The following is a 19,005-nucleotide window of genomic DNA, read 5'->3' on the forward strand; positions in this document are numbered from 1 at the left end:
AGGTGTGTGGATTTATCTCTGGGCTTTCTATTTTGTTCCATTTATCTATGTTTCTGTCTGTGCCAGTACCATACTGTCTTGATGACTGTGGCTTTTTAGTAGAGCATGAAGTCAGGCAGATTGACTCTTCCGGTTCCATTCTTCCTTCTCAAGGTTGCTTTGGCTATTCGAGGTTGTTTTTTTTTTTTTTGTATTTCCATACAAATTGTGAAATTATTTGTTCTAGTTCTCTGAAAAATACTGTTGGTAGCTTGATAGGGATTGCATTGAATCTGTAGATTGCTTTGGATAGTATACCCATTTTCACTATATTGATTCTTCCAATCCATGAACACGGTATATTTCTCCATCTATTTGTGTCCTCTTTGATTTCTTTCATCAGTGTTTTATAGCTTTCTATACATAGGTTTTTTGTTTCTTTAGGTAGATATGCTCCCAAGTATTTTATTCTTTTCATTGAAATGGTGAATAGAATTGTTTCCTTAATTTCTCTTTCTGTTTTCTGATTGTTAGTGTATAGGAATGCAACGGATTTCTGTGTGTTAATTTTATATCCTGAAACTTTACTATATTCATTGATTAACTCTAGTAATTTTCTGGTGGAGTCTTTAGGGTTTTTTTATGTAGAGGATCATGTCATCTGCAAACAGTGAGAGTTTTACTTCTTCTTTTCCAAACTGGATTCCTTTTATTTCCTCTTCTGCTCTGATTGCTGTGACCAAAACTTCCAAAACTATGTTGAACAGTAGTGGTGAAAGTGGGCACCCTTGTCTTGTTCCTGACTTTAGGAGAAATGCTTTCAATTTTTCGCCATTGAGGATAATGTTTGCTGTGGGTTTGTCATATATAGCTTTTATTATGTTGAGGTATGTTCCTTCTATGCCTACTTTCTGGAGGGTTTTTATCATAAATGGATGTTGAATTTTGTCAAAGGCTTTCTCTGCATCTATTGAGATAATCATATGGTTTTTATCTTTCAATTTGTTAATGTGGTGTATTACATTGATTGATTTGCAGATATTGAAGAATCCTTGCATCCCTGGGATAAACCCCACTTGGTCATGATGTATGATCTTTTAAATATCTTGTTGGATTCTGTTTGCTAGAATTTTGTCAAGAATTTTTGCATCTACGTTCATCAGTGATATTGGCCTGTAGTTTTCTTTTTTTGTGTGTGGCATCTTTGTCAGGTTTTGGTATTAGGGTGATGGTGGCCTCATGGAATGAGTTTGGAAGTTTACCTTCCTCTGCAATTTTCTGGAAGAGTTTGCGTAGAATAGGTGTTAGCTCTTCTCTAAATTTTTGGTAGAATTCACCTGTGAAGCTCTCTGGTCCTGGGCTTTTGTTTGTGGGAAGATTTCTGATTACAGTTTCAATTTCCATGCTTGTGATGGATCTGTTAAGATTTCCTTTTCTTCCTGGTTCAGTTTTGGAAAGTTGTGCTTTTCTAAGAATTTGTCCATTTCTTCCAAGTTGTCCATTTTATTTGCATATAGTTGCTGATAGTAGTGTTTTATGATCCTTTGTATTTCTGTGTTGTCTGTTGTGATCTCTCCATTTTCATTTCTAATTTTGTTGATTTGATTTCTCTCCCTTTGTTTATTGATGAGTCTGGCTAATAGTTTGTCAACTTATCTTCTCAAAGAACCAGGTTTTGGCTTTGTTGGTTTTTGCTATGGTCTCTTTTGTTTCTTTTGCATTTATTTCTGCCCCAATTTTTAAGATTTCTTTCCTTCTACTAACCCTGGAGTTCTTCATTTCTTCCTTTTCCAGTTGCTTTAGGTGTAGAGTTAGGTTATTTATTTGACTTTTTTCTTGTTTCTTGAGGTAAGCCTGTGTTGCTATGAACCTTCCCCTTAGCACTGCTTTTACAGTGTCCCATAGGTTTTGGGTTGTGTATTTTCATTTTCATTCACTTCTATGCATATTTTGATTTCTTCTGTGATTTGTCAGTTATTCAGCAGCATGTTGTTCAGCCTCCATATGTTGGAATTTTTAATAGTTTTTCTCCTGTAATTGACATCTAATCTTTCTGCATTGTGGTCAGAAAAAATGCTTTATTTTTATTAGTATTTGCAGTAATCTTGTGGTTTTATTTTCTACATTTAAATAATTATTTTACCTGAGAATTATTTTGGTAAATATATGATGAGATAGAGAGGTAAATTAGCTTTCCCCAAATGTACTACTACATTTTTTAAAGTAATCTATACTTTTTCAATTGATTTAAGCATATTTTTATCTTATGCTGAATTTTTATGTATTCTTATACCTGTTCTTTTATTATATTTTTAAAATTAATTTATTGAATGAAAGAGTCTTTAATTGTATAGTACTTTAAATTTTTCAAAAGTTTCACACATATGATTTCATATCAAACTATAATAACTCCCCCTTTTAACTCCCTTACCACAATATTGCACCTCCACCCTTCCTTCTCTCGCTGGTAACCACTAATCTGTTCCCCATATCTGTGAGTATGCTTCTTTTCTGTTTTATTCACTAATTTGTCATATTTTTTTAGATTCCACATATAAGTGATATACAGTATTTGTCTTTCTCTGTCTGACTTATTTCACTTAGCATAATGCCGTCCAGGTCTATCCCTGTTGCTACAAATGGCAAAATTTTCTTTTTTTAATGGCTAAGTAGTGTTCCATTGTGTCGTGTGTGTGTGTGTGTGTGTGTGTACCACATTTTCTTCATCCATTCATCTACTGATGAACACAGTTTGCTTCAATACCTTGGCAATTATAAATAATACTACTATGGACTTGGGGTACATTTATCTTTTCAGATTAGTGTTTTTGGTTTTTTCAGATACATACACAGGAGTGAAATGATAGAGTCATATTGTAGTTCTATTTTTAGTTTTTTGAGAAACCTCCACACTGTTTTCCACAATGACTACACCAGTTTACACTCCCATCAACAGAGAAGAAGAATTCCATTCTTACCAACATTTATTATTTGTATTCTTTTCAATGATCACCATTCTGATAAGTTTTAAGTGATATCTCATTATAGTTTTTATTTTTATTCTCTTGATGGTTAGTAATGTTGAACATCTTTTCATTTGCCTATTGGCAGTCTGCATTTCCTCTTTGAAAAAATGTCTGTTCAGTTCTGCCCATTTTGTAAAACTGAATTGCTTGTTTTTTGAATGTTAAGTTATATGAACTGTTCATATATGTTGGATATTAACCCTTTATCAGCCATTTCATTTGCAAATATCTTCTCCCACTTGATAGGTTGTCTTTTCATTTTGTTGATGGCTTCCTTGCTGCACAAAAACCTTTAAGTTTAATTAGGTCCCATTTGTTTATTTCTTCTTTAGTTTCCCTTGCTTTAGGAGGCAGATCTGAAAAAATGTTGCAGTTTATGTCAAAGTTTGTTCTGCCTATGTTTTCCTCTAAATTTTTATAGTATCTGGTCTTATATTTAGGTCTTTAATTCATTTTTTTTTTTTTTAGCTTTTGCATAGCATGGTTTTATTAAAGTATGAAAAGGGACAGGGAAAGCTTCTGACATAGTTAACAGAAGGGGGATGGAGAGTGCCCCCTCCCTAGTCTAAGCAAGGGAATTACATACTTTTTAATTGGTTGTTACAATAAATCAAAAGAATGTCTCAAGGTTGTAAACATCTTACTAGACCCACTCCCATAATATACATTTCAAGATAACAGGATTAATCAGAAGGTTTTCAGGAAGGAGAAACACGTCCTCAAGCAGGATACATTATTGTTACTAAGAAATGTAGAAGAAAACGTTTGTCCTTTCCTTCTCCTTGAGCATTCCAGACCCCATCTCCTCCTTGAGAGGCCCCAGGCACCTTTCTCCTCCTCAGGGATCCCGGACTTTTTATCAACCTGCCTAGGAATTGACTTTCTCATTACCATATGTAAAATAGATAGCCAGTGGAAATTTACTGTGTGACCCAAAGGATGGGATGGGGTGGGAGGGGACATGCGTATACCTATGGCTGATCCATGTTGATAAATGGCAGAAACCAACACAGTGTTGTAAAGCAATCATCATCCAATTGAAAGTAAATAAATAAATAAAATAACAGCAACAACAACAAAGCCCAAATTTAAGACTAGCTGGAATCTCATTTCTGTTGCTTAGTAACTTAATAAGAACAGCTCTGAAATTTCAAACTCAGGGATAAAGTTGGAACCAGGGCAGTCAGCATAAGTAAACAAATGACTAGTGCTCACTTTAGGGAAGCCCCTCGGCAAGTTTTGGTTTTGCCTCTTGGGGCCACTGACATGAGAAACCTGGATGTATTATGATAAGTCCTTTCATATGTCTACTTATTATTTATGTGTCCACTTATCAGCACCCTGATGGGCCATTTTATGTTGTTTTATTGAATTCTATGTTGTTTTATTTTCTTTTTTTTTTAATTTTCTTTTTTTTTAAATTTTTTATTTTTTTTAAATTTTAAAATCTTTAATTCTTACATGCGTTCCCAAACATGAACCCCCCTCCCACCTCCCTCCCCACAACATCTCTCTGATTTTATGTTGTATATGATGTTAGAGAATGTTCTAGTTTTATTCTTTTACAAATAACTGTCCAGATTTTACAATACCTCTTATTGAAGAGACTGTCTTCTCCATTGTATATTCTTGCCTCCTTTCACATAGATTAATAGGCCAAAAGGGTGTGGGTTTATCTGGTTCTTTATTCAGTTACATTGATTTGTGTGTCTGTTTTGTGCCAATACCATACTATTTTGATTATTGGACTTTTGTAGTATAATCTGAAACCAGGGAGTGTAATTCTCCCAGCTCTGTTCTTACTCAAGATTGTTTTGGCTATCTAGAGTCTTTGGTGTTTCCCTGCAGGTTTTGAAATTCTTTTGTAGTTCTGTGAAACATGCCATTGGTATTTAGAGATTGTATTGAACCTGTACATTGCCTTGGGTAGTATCTTCATTTTAGCAATATGAATTCTTCTAGAACATGGTATATCTTTTCATCTGTTTGTATTGGCTTCAGTTTCTTTCATCAGTGGCTTAAAAGTTTCCTGAGTTACAAGTCTTTTACCTCCTTAGGTAGGTTTATTCCACATATTTTATTCTTTCTGAAGGGACAGTAAGTGAGATTGTTTCCTTAATTTCTCTTTCTGATACTTTGTTGTTAGTGTACGGAAATACAATAGATTGCTGTGTATTAATTTTGTATCCTGTAACTTTACTGAATTCATTGATGAGCTCTAATAGTTTTCTGATGACATCTTTAGAATTTTCCATGTATAAAAGTATCATGTCATCTGAGAAAATGATACTTTATTTCTTCCTTTTCAGTTTGGATTCCTTTTATTTCTTTATCTGCTTTGATTGCTGTGTCTAGGATTCTAAAAGTATGTTGAATATAGGCATCCTTATCTTGTCCCTGACCTTAGAGGAAATGCTTTCAATATTTTACTGTTGTGGATAATATTAGCTGAGTGTTTTTCATATATGGCCTTTATTATTCCCTTTATGCTCACTTTCTGGAGAGCTTTTCGCATAAATGGATATTCAGAACTTTTCTGAAAAAGCTTTTCCTGCATCTGTGGTTTTTAATCTTCAATATATTAATGTTGTTGTTCAGTTGCTAAGTCATGTCTGAGTCTTTACAACCCCAGGGACTGTGGCATACCAGGCTCTTCTGTCCTTTACTATCTCCTGTAGTTTGCTCAAACTCATGTCCATTGAGTCAGTGATGCCATCCAACTATGTCATCCTCTGTTACCTACTTATCATCAGTGAGTCAGCTCTTCGTATCAAGTGGCCAAAGTATTGGCGCTTCAGCTTCAGTCCTTCTAATGAATGTTCAGGGTTGATTTTCTTTAGGATTGACTGATTTGATTTCCTTGCTGTCCAAGGGACTCTCAAGAGTCTTCTCCAGCACCATAGTTCAGAAGCATCAATTCTTTAGTGCTCAGACTTCTTTATGGTCCAGCTCTCACATCTGTGCATGCCTACTGGAAAAAACATAACTTTGGCTTTACAAATCTTTGTCAGCAAAGTGATGTCTCTGCTTTTTAATACACTGTCTAGGTGTCATTGTTTTTTTTCTAAAGAGCAAGCGTCTTTTAATTTCATGGCTGCAGTCACTGTCAACAGTGGTTTTGGAGCCCAAGAAAATAAAATCTGTCACTGTTTCCACTTTTTCCCCATCTATTTGCCATGAAGTGTTGGGACCAGATGCCAGGATCTTCGGGGTTTTTTTAATGTTGAGTTTAAGCCAGCTTTTTCACTCTCCTTTTCACCCTTATCAAGAGGCTCTTTAGTTCCTCTTCACTTTCTGCTATTAGAGTGGTATCTATTTGCATATCTGAAGTTGTTGATATTTCTCCCAGCAACCTTGATTCCAGCTTTTGATTCATTCAACCCAGCATTTTGCATGATGTGCTTTGCATAGAAGTTAAAATAAATAGAGTGACAATATACTAGCATTTGAAATGAATGCAATTTTATGGTTTCTTAATATGGTGCATCATAACTGATTGATTTGGGGATACTGAAAAATCCTTGCATCTCTGGGATAAATCCTGCTTGATCATTGTATATGACCCTTTCAGTGTATTGGTGGATTCGGGTTGCTAGTATGTTTTTGAGGTTTTTTGCGTCTATTGTTTGTCAGTGAGATTGTAATTTTCTTATTTTGTGATATTTTTGGTTTGGGTATCAGGGTGATGGTGGGCAAAAAGATAATGAGTTTGGAGGTGTTCCTTTCTCTTCAATATTTTTGGAATAGTTTGAGAAGGATGGACGTAAACTCATCTCTTAATATTTGGTAGAATTCCCCTGTGAAGCCACCTGGACAGGAACCTTTGTTTGTAAATTATTGATTCAGTTTCATTACTGTTAATTGGTCTGTTCATATTTTCTTTTCCTTTTTAAAGAAATCTTTATTTATTTGTTTGGCTTCACTGCATCTTAATTGTGGCCCTCTGGATCTTTAGTTGTAGCATGTGGGATCTCGTTCCCTGATCAGAGATTGAGCCTGGGCCCCCTGCAAAGGGAGCACAGATTATTAGTTACTGGACCACCAGGAAAGTCCCTGTTCATATTTTCTATTTATCCCTGGTTTAGTCTTGAGAGAGTGTACATTTCTAAGAGTTTGCCCTTTCCTTCTAGATTGTTAATTTTATTGGTTCATTGATATTCATAGTAGTCTCTTATGATCCTGTGAATTTCTGTGGTGTTGGTTGTAACCTTTCCTTTTTCATTTATGATTTTATTGGTTTGGGCCCTCTCCCTTTTTTCTTGATAAGGTTGGCTAAAGATTTGTCAATTTTGTTTATTTTTCAAAGAACCAGCTTTTAGTTCATTGATTTTTTTTTTCTGTTGTTTTTAGTCTCTATTTTATTTATTTCTACTCTGATCTTTATTTCCTTCCACTATCTGGGTTTTGTTTGTTCCTCATTCTGTTGTTCTTCTGTGTAAGGTTAGGTTGTTTATTTGAGATTTTTCTTGTTTTCTGAGGTAAGTTTCTATTGCTTAGAACTGCTCTTGCTGCCTTTCATAGGTTTTGTATCATCATATTTTTATTTTCATTTGTCTCTGTGAATTTTTTTATTTCCTCTTTGATTTCTTCAGTCATTGTTAGCTCTGTTTTATAGTATATTTTTAGCTTTATGCTTCTGTTTATTGCCATTTTTCTTGTAATTGGTTTCTAGTTTCATGGTAGTGTGGTCAGAAAAGATGCTTGCTTTGAGTTCAACTTCTTAGATTTACTGAAGTTTGTTTTGTGGCCTAATATTTGATCTGTCCTGGAAGATATTTCATATGCACTTGAAAAGAATGTGTATTCTTCTGCTTTCAGGTGGAATTCTCTCTATATATATCAATTAAGTTCATCTTATCTAATGTGTTATTTAAAGCCAGTTATTGATTTTTTGTCTAGATGAGCTGTCCATCAATGAATGTTGTGTTAAATTTTCTATTATTATTGTGTTATTGTCAATTTCTCTCTTTATGTTTATTACTATTTATTCATATTTATTTATGTGTTCCTATGCTGGATTGTGAAACTGAAAGTGAAAAGGGCTTTCCTGGTGGCTCAGCTAGTAAAGAATCTGCCTGCAATGCAGGAGACCTGGGTTTGATCCCTGGGTTGGGAAGATTCCCTGGAGAAGGGAAAGGTTACCCACTCCAGTATTCTGGCCTGGAGAATTCCATGGACTGTTATAGTCCATGGGGTTGCAAAGAGTTGGACAGGACTGAGTTACTTTCACTTTCACTTTTCATGCTGGTTTCATGTGTATTTACAATTGTTATATCTTCTGGGATTGATCCCTTGATCATTATGCAGTGTCTTATTTCATATCTTATTACAGTCTCTACTTAAAGTCTATTTTGTCTAAATATTATACTCCAACTTTTATTTCCATTTGCACGGAATGCCTCATCTCTTCAGTTTCAGTCTGTGTGTCTCTAGATCTGAGGTGAATGTCTTGTAGGCAGCATATATATGAGTCTTATTTCTTTTTTTTTTTTTTAAATCTTTAATTCTTACATGTGTTCCCAAACATGAACCCCCCTCCCACCTCCCTCCCCATAACATCTCTCTGGGTCATCCCCATGCACCAGCTCCAAGCATGCTGTATCCTGCATCAGACATAGACTGGCGATTCAATTCTTACATGATAGTGTACATGTTAGAATGTCATTCTCCCAAATCATCCCACCCTCTCCCTCTCCCTCTGAGTCCAAAAGTCCATTATACACATCTGTGTCTCTTTCCCTGTCTTGCATACAGGGTCGTCATTGCCATCTTCCTAAATTCCATATATATGTGTTAGTATACTGTATTGGTGTTTTTCTTTCTGGCTTACTTCACTCTGTATAATTGGCTCCAGTTTCATCCATCTCATCAGAACTGATTCAAATGAATTCTTTTTAACGGCTGAGTAATACTCCATTGTGTATATGTACCACAGCTTTCTTATCCATTCATCTGCTGATGGACATAACAAAAGCTATCTATGACAAACCCACAGCAAACATTATCCTCAATGGTGAAAAATTGAAAGCATTTCCGCTAAAGTCAGGAACAAGACAAGGGTGTCCACTTTCACCGCTACTATTCAACATAGTTCTGGAAGTTTTGGCCACAGCAATTAGAGCAGAAAAAGAAATAAAAGGAATCCAGTTTGGAAAAGAAGAAGTAAAACTCTCACTGTTTGCAGATGACATGATCCTCTACATGGAAAACCCTAAAGACTCCACCAGAAAATTACTAGAGCTAATCAATGAATATAGTAAAGTTGCAGGATATAAAATCAACACACAGAAACCCCTTGCATTCCTATACACGAATAATGAGAAAGTAGAAAATGAAATTCAGGAAACAATTCCATTCACCATTGCAACGAAAAGAATAAAATACTTAGGAATATATCTACCTAAAGAAACTAAAGACCTATATATAGAAAACTATAAAACACTGATGAAAGAAATCAAAGAGGACACTAATAGATGGAGAAATATACCATGTTCATGGATTGGAAGAATCAATATAGTGAAAATGAGTATACTACCCAAAGCAATTTACAAATTCAATGCAATCCCTATCAAGCTACCAGCCACATTTTTCACAGAACTAGAACAAATAGTTTCAAGATTTGTATGGAAATACAAAAAACCTCGAATAGCCAAAGCAATCTTGAGAAAGAAGAATGGAACTGGAGGAATCAACTTGCCTGACTTCAGGCTCTACTACAAAGCCACAGTCATCAAGACAGTATGGTACTGGCACAAGTACAGACATATAGATCAATGGAACAAAATAGAAAGCCCAGAGATAAATCCACACACATATGGACATCTTATCTTTGACAAAGGAGGCAAGAATATACAATGGAGTAAAGACAATCTCTTTAACAAGTGGTGCTGGGAAAACTGGTCAACCACTTCTAAAAGAATGAAACTAGATCACTTTCTAACACCCCACACAAAAATAAACTCAAAATGGATTAAAGATCTAAATGTAAGACCAGAAACTATAAAACTCCTAGAGGAGAACATAGGCAAAACACTCTCAGACATAAATCACAGCAGGATCCTCTATGACCCACCTCCCAGAATTCTGGAAATAAAAGCAAAAATAAACAAATGGGATCTAATTAAAATTAAAAGCTTCTGCACAACAAAGGAAAATATAAGCAAGGTGAAAAGGCAACCTTCTGAATGGGAGAAAATAATAGCAAATGAAGCAACGGACAAACAACTAATCTCAAAAATATACAAACAACTTCTGCAGCTCAATTCCAGAAAAATAAACGACCCAATCAAAAAATGGGCCAAAGAACTAAATAGACATTTCTCCAAAGAAGACATACGGATGGCTAACAAACACATGAAAAGATGCTCAACATCACTCATTATTAGAGAAATGCAAATCAAAACCACAATGAGGTACCACTTCACACCAGTCAGAATGGCTGCGATCCAAAAATCTGCAAGCAATAAATGCTGGAGAGGGTGTGGAGAAAAGGGAACCCTCCTACACTGTTGGTGGGAATGCAAACTAGTACAGCCACTATGGAGAACAGTGTGGAGATTCCTTAAAAAATTGCAAATGAGTCTTATTTCTATATCCATTCAGCCACTCAGTGTCTTTGGATTTGGGCCATTAGTTCATTTACATTTAAACTAGTTATCAGTATGTATGTTCTTACTGTCACTTTGTTAATTGTTTTGGATTTGGGGCGTGGCATCTTTTTTCCCTTTTTTCTTCATTGATTCTCTTCTCTTGTGAGTTTATGGCTATTTTTAATGTTATGTTTGGATTCCTTTTTCTTTGTGTTTTGGTGTATCTGTTACAGATTTTTGTTTTATAATTACTCTGAGGTTTTTGTATAGCAGTCTATAATAAACATAGTTTAAGTTGCTTTTCTCTTAATTTCTAATGCATTAAAATGTGCTTTTGTGCTCTCGCTCCTTATAATAGTTTTGATATCATATTTTACATTTAATTGTTTATTGTAGGCCTTAACTGCTTATTGTGGATATAGATGATTTTACTACTCTTGATTTTAACCTTCCTAATAGCTTTGTGTGTGGGATATTACCTACATGTACTATACATTTGCCTTTACTGGTGACCTTTTTAATTTCATAATTTTCTCATTTCTAATTCTGGCCTTTTCTTTTTTCACCCAGAGGATTTCCTTTAACCTTGTTTGTAAAGCTGGTTTTATGGTTCTGAATTCTAGCTTTTGCTTGTCTGTTAAGTTTTTGATCTCACCATTAAATCTGAAGGAGTGTTGCTGGATTATTGCATGTGCTTGGTTGTATGTTTTCCCTTTCATCACTTTGAGTTTTATCATACCACTCCCTTCTGGACTGCAGAGTTTCTGCTGAAAAATCAGCTGATAGCCTAGCCTTATGGGAGTTCCCTTGAATATTGTTTCTTAGTATATTTTCTCCTTTTCTTTAATTTTTGTCATTTTAATTACAATGTGTCTTGGTGTGTTCCTCTTTGGTTTCATCCTCTGTGGGACTCTGTGTATCACAGGCGTGGATGACTGTTTCCTTTCCCAGGTTAAGGAAGTATTCAACTCTTATGTATTCAAATATGCTCTCAGTCCCTTTCTCTCTCTTTCCTTCTTCTGGGACTTCTGTAATGCAAATGTTAGTGTGCCTGATTGTGTCTCAGAGGTATCTTAAACTATCTTTATTTCTTTTCATTCTCTTTTCTGTTGAGTGGCAATGATATCCTCTATTCTGTCTTTAAGTTCACTGACCTGTTTCTCTGTATCATTTAGTCTATTGCTGATTTATTCTAGTGTATTTTTCATTTCAGTTATTGTATTCTTCAACTGTGTTTGGTTGTTCTTTATGTTTTCTCTTTGTTAAAAACTTCTTGTAACTTCTCACTCTGTGCGTTCATTCTTCTCCCAAGTTACTTTGTTATCTTCAACACCATTACTGTGAACTCTTTCTCAGGTTTCTGATCTCTGCTCCATCTAGTTCTTCTGGTGTTTTCTCTTGTTCTTTCTTCTGCCACCTCATTTAGTGTAGGAGATCAGATATGGAGAGCTGAATTGATCATCCTCTTGATTTATGCATATCTGTTCATTAAGGTCTCTTGTTTATTTTATTTTGTTTTATATCATTTTATTGTTTTATTTCCTTCACTATCCCCCAACTTTTAATACACCCTCTCCCTCTTATGAGGAGTCACTGAAATATCATTTTTGTATTTTTCTTCAATCCACCTTCCATAAAGTTAAATTGAATTTTTTTAAAAATCATATCTTGGATTTTGTTATTATACATGTTAAAATTTGAAGAAATATCATTGTGCTGCCTTTCTGTTTTTAAATATTTTTACTCAACATTGTGCTGTTAAGATTCAACTCATATATAAGTCAATCCTGATCACATGATAATATATCAATAAATTTCCCTTTGGTGAAGGACTTGTTGTTATTGTTAAATCCCTTTATTTCTTAATGACTTAAACTAAAGGTTGAAGTTCTGGTAGGTGATTCAGAAGGCCACTGATCTGATCTCACCTCAGTAAATGAGAAACACTTACTGGATGCCACAAGCACAACAGATTATTCATGGGGTGTATGGAATCAAAATATTACTTGAGAACTTATGCCTAGATTGAAACTAAGAGCAATTATATTTTTTGTAAATAAAATATTTATTCTTATAATACTCCTGTTATTTTTCAGTAGAGATAGTTATGCTAGTATAATTACATTAGTTCAGTTCAGTTGCTCAGTCGTGTCCGACTCTCTGCTACCCCATGAATTGCAGCACGCCAGGCCTCCCAGTCCATCACCAACTCCCGGAGTTCACTCAGACTCCATCGATCGATCACGTCCATCGATCAGTGATGCCATCCAACCGTCTCATCCCCTGATATTGATATTTCTCCCGGCAATCTTGATTCCAGCTTGTGCTTCTTCCAGCCCAGCATTTCGCATGATGTACTCTGCATATAAGTTAAATAAGCAGGGTGACAATATACAGCCTTGACGTACTCCTTTTCCTATTTGGTACCAGCCCGTTGTTCCATGTCCAGTTCTAACTGTTGCTTCCTGACCTGCATACAGATTTCTCAAGAGGCAGGTCAGGAGGTCTGGTATTCCCATCTCTTTCAGAATTTTCCACAGTTTATTGTGATCCACACAGTCAAAGGCTTTGGCATAGTCAATAAAGCAGAAATAGTTGTTTTTCTGGAACTCTCTTCCTTTTTCGATGATCCAGCAGATGTTGGCAATTTGATCTCTCGTTCCTCTGCTTTTTCTAAAACCAGCTTGAACATGAGGAAGTTCACGGTTCACATATTGTTGAAGCTTGGCTTGGAGAATTTTGAGCATTAATTTACTAGCGTGTGAGATGAGTGCAATTGTGTGGTAGTTTGAGCATTCTTTGGCATTGCCTTCCTTTGGGATTGGAATGAAAACTGACCTTTTCCAGTCCTGTGGCCACTGCTGAGTTTTCCAAATTTGCTGGCATATTGAGTGAAGCACTTTCACAGCATCATCTTTCAGGATCTGAAATAGCTCAACTGGAATTCCATCACCTCCACTAGCTTTGTTCTTAGTGATGCTTTCTAAGGCCCACTTGACTTCACATTCCAGGATGTCTGGCTCTAGATGAGTGATCACACTATCGTGATTATCCAGGTTGTGAAGCTCTTTTTTGTACAGTTCTTCTGTGTATTCTTGCCACCTCTTCTTAATATCTTCTGTTTCTGTTAGGTCCATATCATTTCTGTCCTTTATCGAGCCCATCCTTTCATGAAATGTTCCCTTGGTATCTCTTATTTTCTTGAAGAGATCTCTAGTCTTTCCCATACTGTTCTTTTCCTCGATTTCTTTGCATTGATCGCTGAAGAAGGCTTTCTTGTCTCTTGCTGTTCTTTGGAACTCTGCACTCAGATGCTTATATCTTTCCTTTTCTCCTTTGCTTTTCGCCTCTCTTCTTTTCTCAGCTATTTGTAAGGCCTCCCCAGACAGCCATTTTGCTTTTTTGCATTTCATTTCCATGGGGATGGTTTTGATCCCTCTCTCCTGTACAATGTCATGAACCTCATTCGATAGTTCATCAGGCACTCTATCTATCAGATCTAGTCCCTTAAATCTATTTCTCACTTCCACTGTATAATCATAAGGGATTTGATTTAGGTCATACCTAAATGGTCTAGCGGTTTTCCCTACTTTCTTCAATTTAAGTCTGAATTTGGCAATAGGGAGTTCATGATCTGAGCCAGTCAGTTCCCAGTCTTGTTTTTGCTGACTGTATAGAGCTTCTTCATCTTTGGCTGCAGAGAATATAATCAGTCTGATTTCAGTGTTTACCATCTGGTGATGTCCATGTGTAGAGTCTTCTCTTGTGTTGTTCGAAGAGGGTGTTTGCTATGACCAGTGCATTTTCTTGGCAAAACTCGATTAGTCTTTGCCCTGCTTCATTCTGCATTCCAGGCCAAATTTGCCTGTTACTCGAGGTGTTTCTTGACTTCCTACTTTTGCATTCCAGTCCCCTATAATGAAAAGGACATCTTTTTTGGGTGTTAGTTCTAAAAGGTCTTGTAGGTCTTCATAGAACTGTTCAACTTAAGCTTCTTCAGCATTACTGGTTGGGGCATAGACTTGGATTACGATGATATTGAATGGTTCGCCTTGGAAACGAAAGAGATCATTCTGTTGTTTTAGTGGAGTTTAAAGACTTTAAAGAAAGACCAAGACCTGTTTTGATGAATTTGAAATATATTCCTGATTTGTCATTGTTTTTCTGTTTTATCAGTTCAGTTCAGTCACTCGGTCGTGTCCGACTCTTTGCAACCCTATGAATCGCAGCACGTCAGGCCTCCCTATCCATCATCCACTCCTGGAGTTCACTCAGACTCATACCCATCGAGTCAGTGATGCCATCCAGCCATCTCATCCTCGGTCGTCCCCTTCTTCTCCTGCCCCCAATCCCTCCCAGCATCAGAGTCTTTTCCAATGAGTCAACTCTTCACATGAGGTGGCCAAAGTACTGGAATTTCAGCTTCAACATCAGTCCTTCCAAAGAAATCCCAGGGCTGATCTCCTTCAGAATGGACTGGTTGGATCTCCTTGCAGTCCAAGGGACTCTCAAGAGTCTTCTCCAACACCACAGTTCAAAAGCATCAATTCTTCGGCGCTCAGCTTTCTTCACAGTCCAACTCTCACATCCATACATGACTACTGGAAAAACCATAGCCTTGACTAGACGGACCTTAGTTGGCAAAGTAATGTCTCTGCTTTTGAATATGCTATCTAGGTTGATCATAACTTTCCTTCCAAGGAGTAAGCGTCTTTTAATTTCATGGCTGCAGTCACCATCTGCAGTGATTTTGGAGCCCCCCAAAATAAAGTCTGACACTGTTTCCACTGTTTCCCCATCTATTTTCCATGAAGTGATGGGACCGGATGCCATGATCTTCATTTTCTGAATGTTGAGCTTTAAGCCAACTTTTCTACTCTCCTCTTTTACTTTCATCAAGAGGCTTTTTAGCTCCTCTTCACTTTCTGCCATAAGGGTGGTATCATCTGCATATCTGAGGTTATTGATATTTCTCCTGGCAATCTTGATTCCAGCTTGTGTTTCTTCCAGCCCAGCGTTTCTCATGATGTACTCTGCATATAAGTTAAATAAGCAGGGAGACAATATACAGCTTTGATGTACTCCTTTTCCTATTTGGAACCAGCCCGTTGTTCCTTGTCCAGTTCTAACTGTTGCTTCCTGATCTGCATACAGATTTCTCAAGATGCAGGTCAGGTGGTCTGGTATTCCCATCTCTCTCAGAATTTTCTGTTTGATAAATAGATATATTTGTATCATTTTTAAAAATTAATTTCACATGAGTGAATTTGTCTTTATCTGACTTATTTCACATAGTATGAAAACCTCTATTTTGTTCTTTTTATGGCTGAATAATACTCCATTATGTATCAGCACTGCACCTTCTTTATCTATTCCTTTGCCATTGGGTATTAGGTTCCTTCTGTATCTTGGCTATCGTAAATAGTGCTGCAGTGAACTTTAGGGTGCATATGTCCTTTCAGATTATGTCTTCTCAGGAGATATGCCCAGGAGTGGGGTTGCTAGGTCATAGTAGTTCTATTTTTAGTTTTTCAAGAGCCATCATACTGTTCCTCCGTAGTGGTCATGTGTATGTGTGCTCAGTTGCTCACTCATGTCCAATTCCTTGTGACCCACGGACTGTAACCCATGAGGCTCCTCTGGCCATTGAATTTTCCAGGCAAGAATACTGCAGCAGGTTACCATTCCCTTTTCCAGGGGATCTTCCCAACCCAGGGATCCAACCCACATCTCTTGCATTTCCTGCATTGGCAAGCAGATTCTTTACCAGTGTGCCCCCTGTTGTACCAGTTTACATTCCTGCCAATGGTGTAGGAGGGTTTCCTTTTTCTCCACACTCTTTCTATCATTTACTGTTTGTAGATTTTTTGATGATGGGCTTTCTGACCATGAAAGTTGATACCTCATTGTAGTTTTGATTTGCATTTCCCTTATTATTAGTGAGGTTGAGCACCTTTTCATGTGCTTTGGGGCCATCTATATATCTTCTTTGGAGAAATGTCTGTTTAGGTCTCCTGCCCATTTTTTGACTGGGTTGTTTGTTTGTGTGTGTGTGTGTGTTTTTTTTTTTTAATATTGAGCTGAATGAACTATTTGTATTTTAGAAATTAATCTCTTGTAAGTCACTTCATTTAAAAATATTTTCTCCTATTCTGTGGGCTGTCTTTTCATTTTGTTTATGATTTCCTTTGCTATGCAAATCTTTTAAGTTTAACTGGGTCCCATTTCTTTGTTCTTGGTTTCATTTTCATTACTCTAGGGTGTAGATAAGAAAGTATTTCCGTGATTTGTGTCAGAGAGTGTTTTGCCTATATTTTCTTCTAAGAGTTTTATAGTGTCTGCCCTTAACTTTAGGACTTGATCCATTTTGAGTTTTTTTTTTTTTTGTATGGTGTTAGAGAATGTTCTCATACAGTTTTTGCAACACCACTTATTGAAGAGACTGTGTTTTCTGCACTGTAAATTCTTGCCACCTTTGTTATGGATTAACTGACCATATGTGTGTGGGTTTTTTCATAGGGTTTCTACCCTGTTCCATTGATCTATATTTCTTATTTTGTGCTACTTTTGTACTGTTTTGATTATTGTAGCTTTATAGTGTAGTTTTATATTTTGTATTATTATTATTTTTAATACAAAGGCCTTTTACTTGTGGATTTGGAATTTAGTCAACTGTAAAAACATTTAAGGGGATTCAACTACACTGAAATTCTTACCAGAATGTTTGGATGCTCTTGGACAAAAGGAAGTTTTTAAAATGAAGAGTGGTTGATTTACAAAATTGTATCAATTTCGGGTATACAGAAAAGTGATTCAGTTAGGTATATATATATTTTTACAGATTATTTTCCAGTATAGGTGATTGCAAGATATTGAATGTAGTTCCCTGTGGGTTTTCTGTTTTTGATATAGTGTAAATGGGATTGTTTCCTTTATCTGATGTGTTGTTCTTAAATCAGAGTACATGGGGGAATCACCTGTTCAGCTTTTAGATGTTTTAGATTCCGGGACCTTGCCCCTACCTTTAAAATTTTTAGGATAGGGCCTAAAAATTATATTTTTAGGAAGTTCTTAAATGATTAATATGTACCCATTATGGCACCAACTGGAAAACTACTGCATTATAATGTATCATTTATTTTACGTTATTTTTAAATGAAAATCAATTATATACCATTAGAATGTTATTAATTTATGCCAAAGTTTAGTTTTCATTTAAAATTAGTTTTATATTGTTGTATATAAAAGAACACTTATTTACATATTATAACTAGCACTCTAACGTATCTGTTAAATTAGATTTTGAATAGTATTAAAGTGGATACAGATTTGAGAAAAATACATGCACCAATATTTGAAGTAAGCCTACAGTTGAGAACTCCTGCTGAGAGTGATTCTTCAGAAAATTCTGAAGAGAACTTACATGAGTCTGACAAGTGCTCTGAAAAATCTGCAGTATATGAAGATACATCAGAAAATGAAGTCAGTGTTTTCATTGAACAATCAAGTGAAGAACTACTTCCAATGAAGAAATCAAAACGAATGAGTTACAGCTATGACGTTCTTTCAGGTAGAGTGAATGACACTATTAAAAGTGAGAGAAAATATCTTTGCAGCTGGAAAATAACACATGAGAGAAATTTTTAGTAGTTTATGTATTATCAGTTAATAGACTATGAGTTTTATAAGTGTTAAAGGATAAATTAAAATAGCACATGGAAGAAAATTTTAGTAGTTATGAATTTATCAGTTAATAGTCTATGATTTTTGTAAATGTTAAGGACTCTTGAATTTCTTCTCAGATCTCCTTAATCAGAATCTGGGGCTGGGGTGTACTGCTAGAATTCAATCCTTAAAGTAACCTTCCCAGTTTATTCTTAGGGTTTTAGAAAGTACTGACAATATAACCTTATTAATTAGCTGACATAAATATCAGTTTTTATATAAAATAAATTTTTATTCTGTTTCTTTTGATGGATTCTGATAGAACTAGACTTTGAAACTGAGTTTGAGAAAAACTGCATGAATGATAAGTAAGTACTAGATATTTTTGAAATTACAAGTAATTGTATTTTATGTTACTGTATTCTTCTTATATATGCTTTTATTATTTTCTCTTAGACTTTTCGAATTCCCTACAAATCTCTTTATAACTCCCAACAGATTGGAGTTTTCAGTACAAATTCAAAATATGGTGGCTGCTTTTGAAAATTGCATAAGTAAGTATGTTTTAAAGTTCAGTTAGATTCACTGTCTTTCTTTGGCAACATCCCAGGAATGTGCAGATATTACAGTATATTAGAAAATTTTAAACTCACACTCTTTGGAATCAATCAATGTGAACTTCAAATTATTTGAGGATGTGTGAATTATACATATGGCCATTGAGAGCCTGACTGTTGGGAATTAGG

At 35.7% G+C, this 19,005-nt stretch overlaps 1 protein-coding gene across 1 annotated transcript in view; it reads left to right on the plus strand.

Annotated features, from left to right (window-relative positions):
- DNAH14 (dynein axonemal heavy chain 14) overlaps positions 1-19,005 on the plus strand; it is a 398,456-nt gene that overhangs the window by 94,611 nt on the left and 284,840 nt on the right. Inside the window, exons 13-15 of the mRNA XM_018059938.1 lie at positions 17,894-18,164; positions 18,582-18,627; positions 18,716-18,813. Of these exons, the coding sequence (XP_017915427.1) occupies positions 17,894-18,164; positions 18,582-18,627; positions 18,716-18,813 (415 nt within the window). The remainder of the gene's footprint in view (positions 1-17,893; positions 18,165-18,581; positions 18,628-18,715; positions 18,814-19,005) is intronic.

The sequence above is a fragment of the Capra hircus genome, chromosome 16 (genome assembly GCF_001704415.2).
Source record: "Capra hircus breed San Clemente chromosome 16, ASM170441v1, whole genome shotgun sequence".
Taxonomy (NCBI): Eukaryota; Metazoa; Chordata; class Mammalia; order Artiodactyla; family Bovidae; genus Capra; species Capra hircus.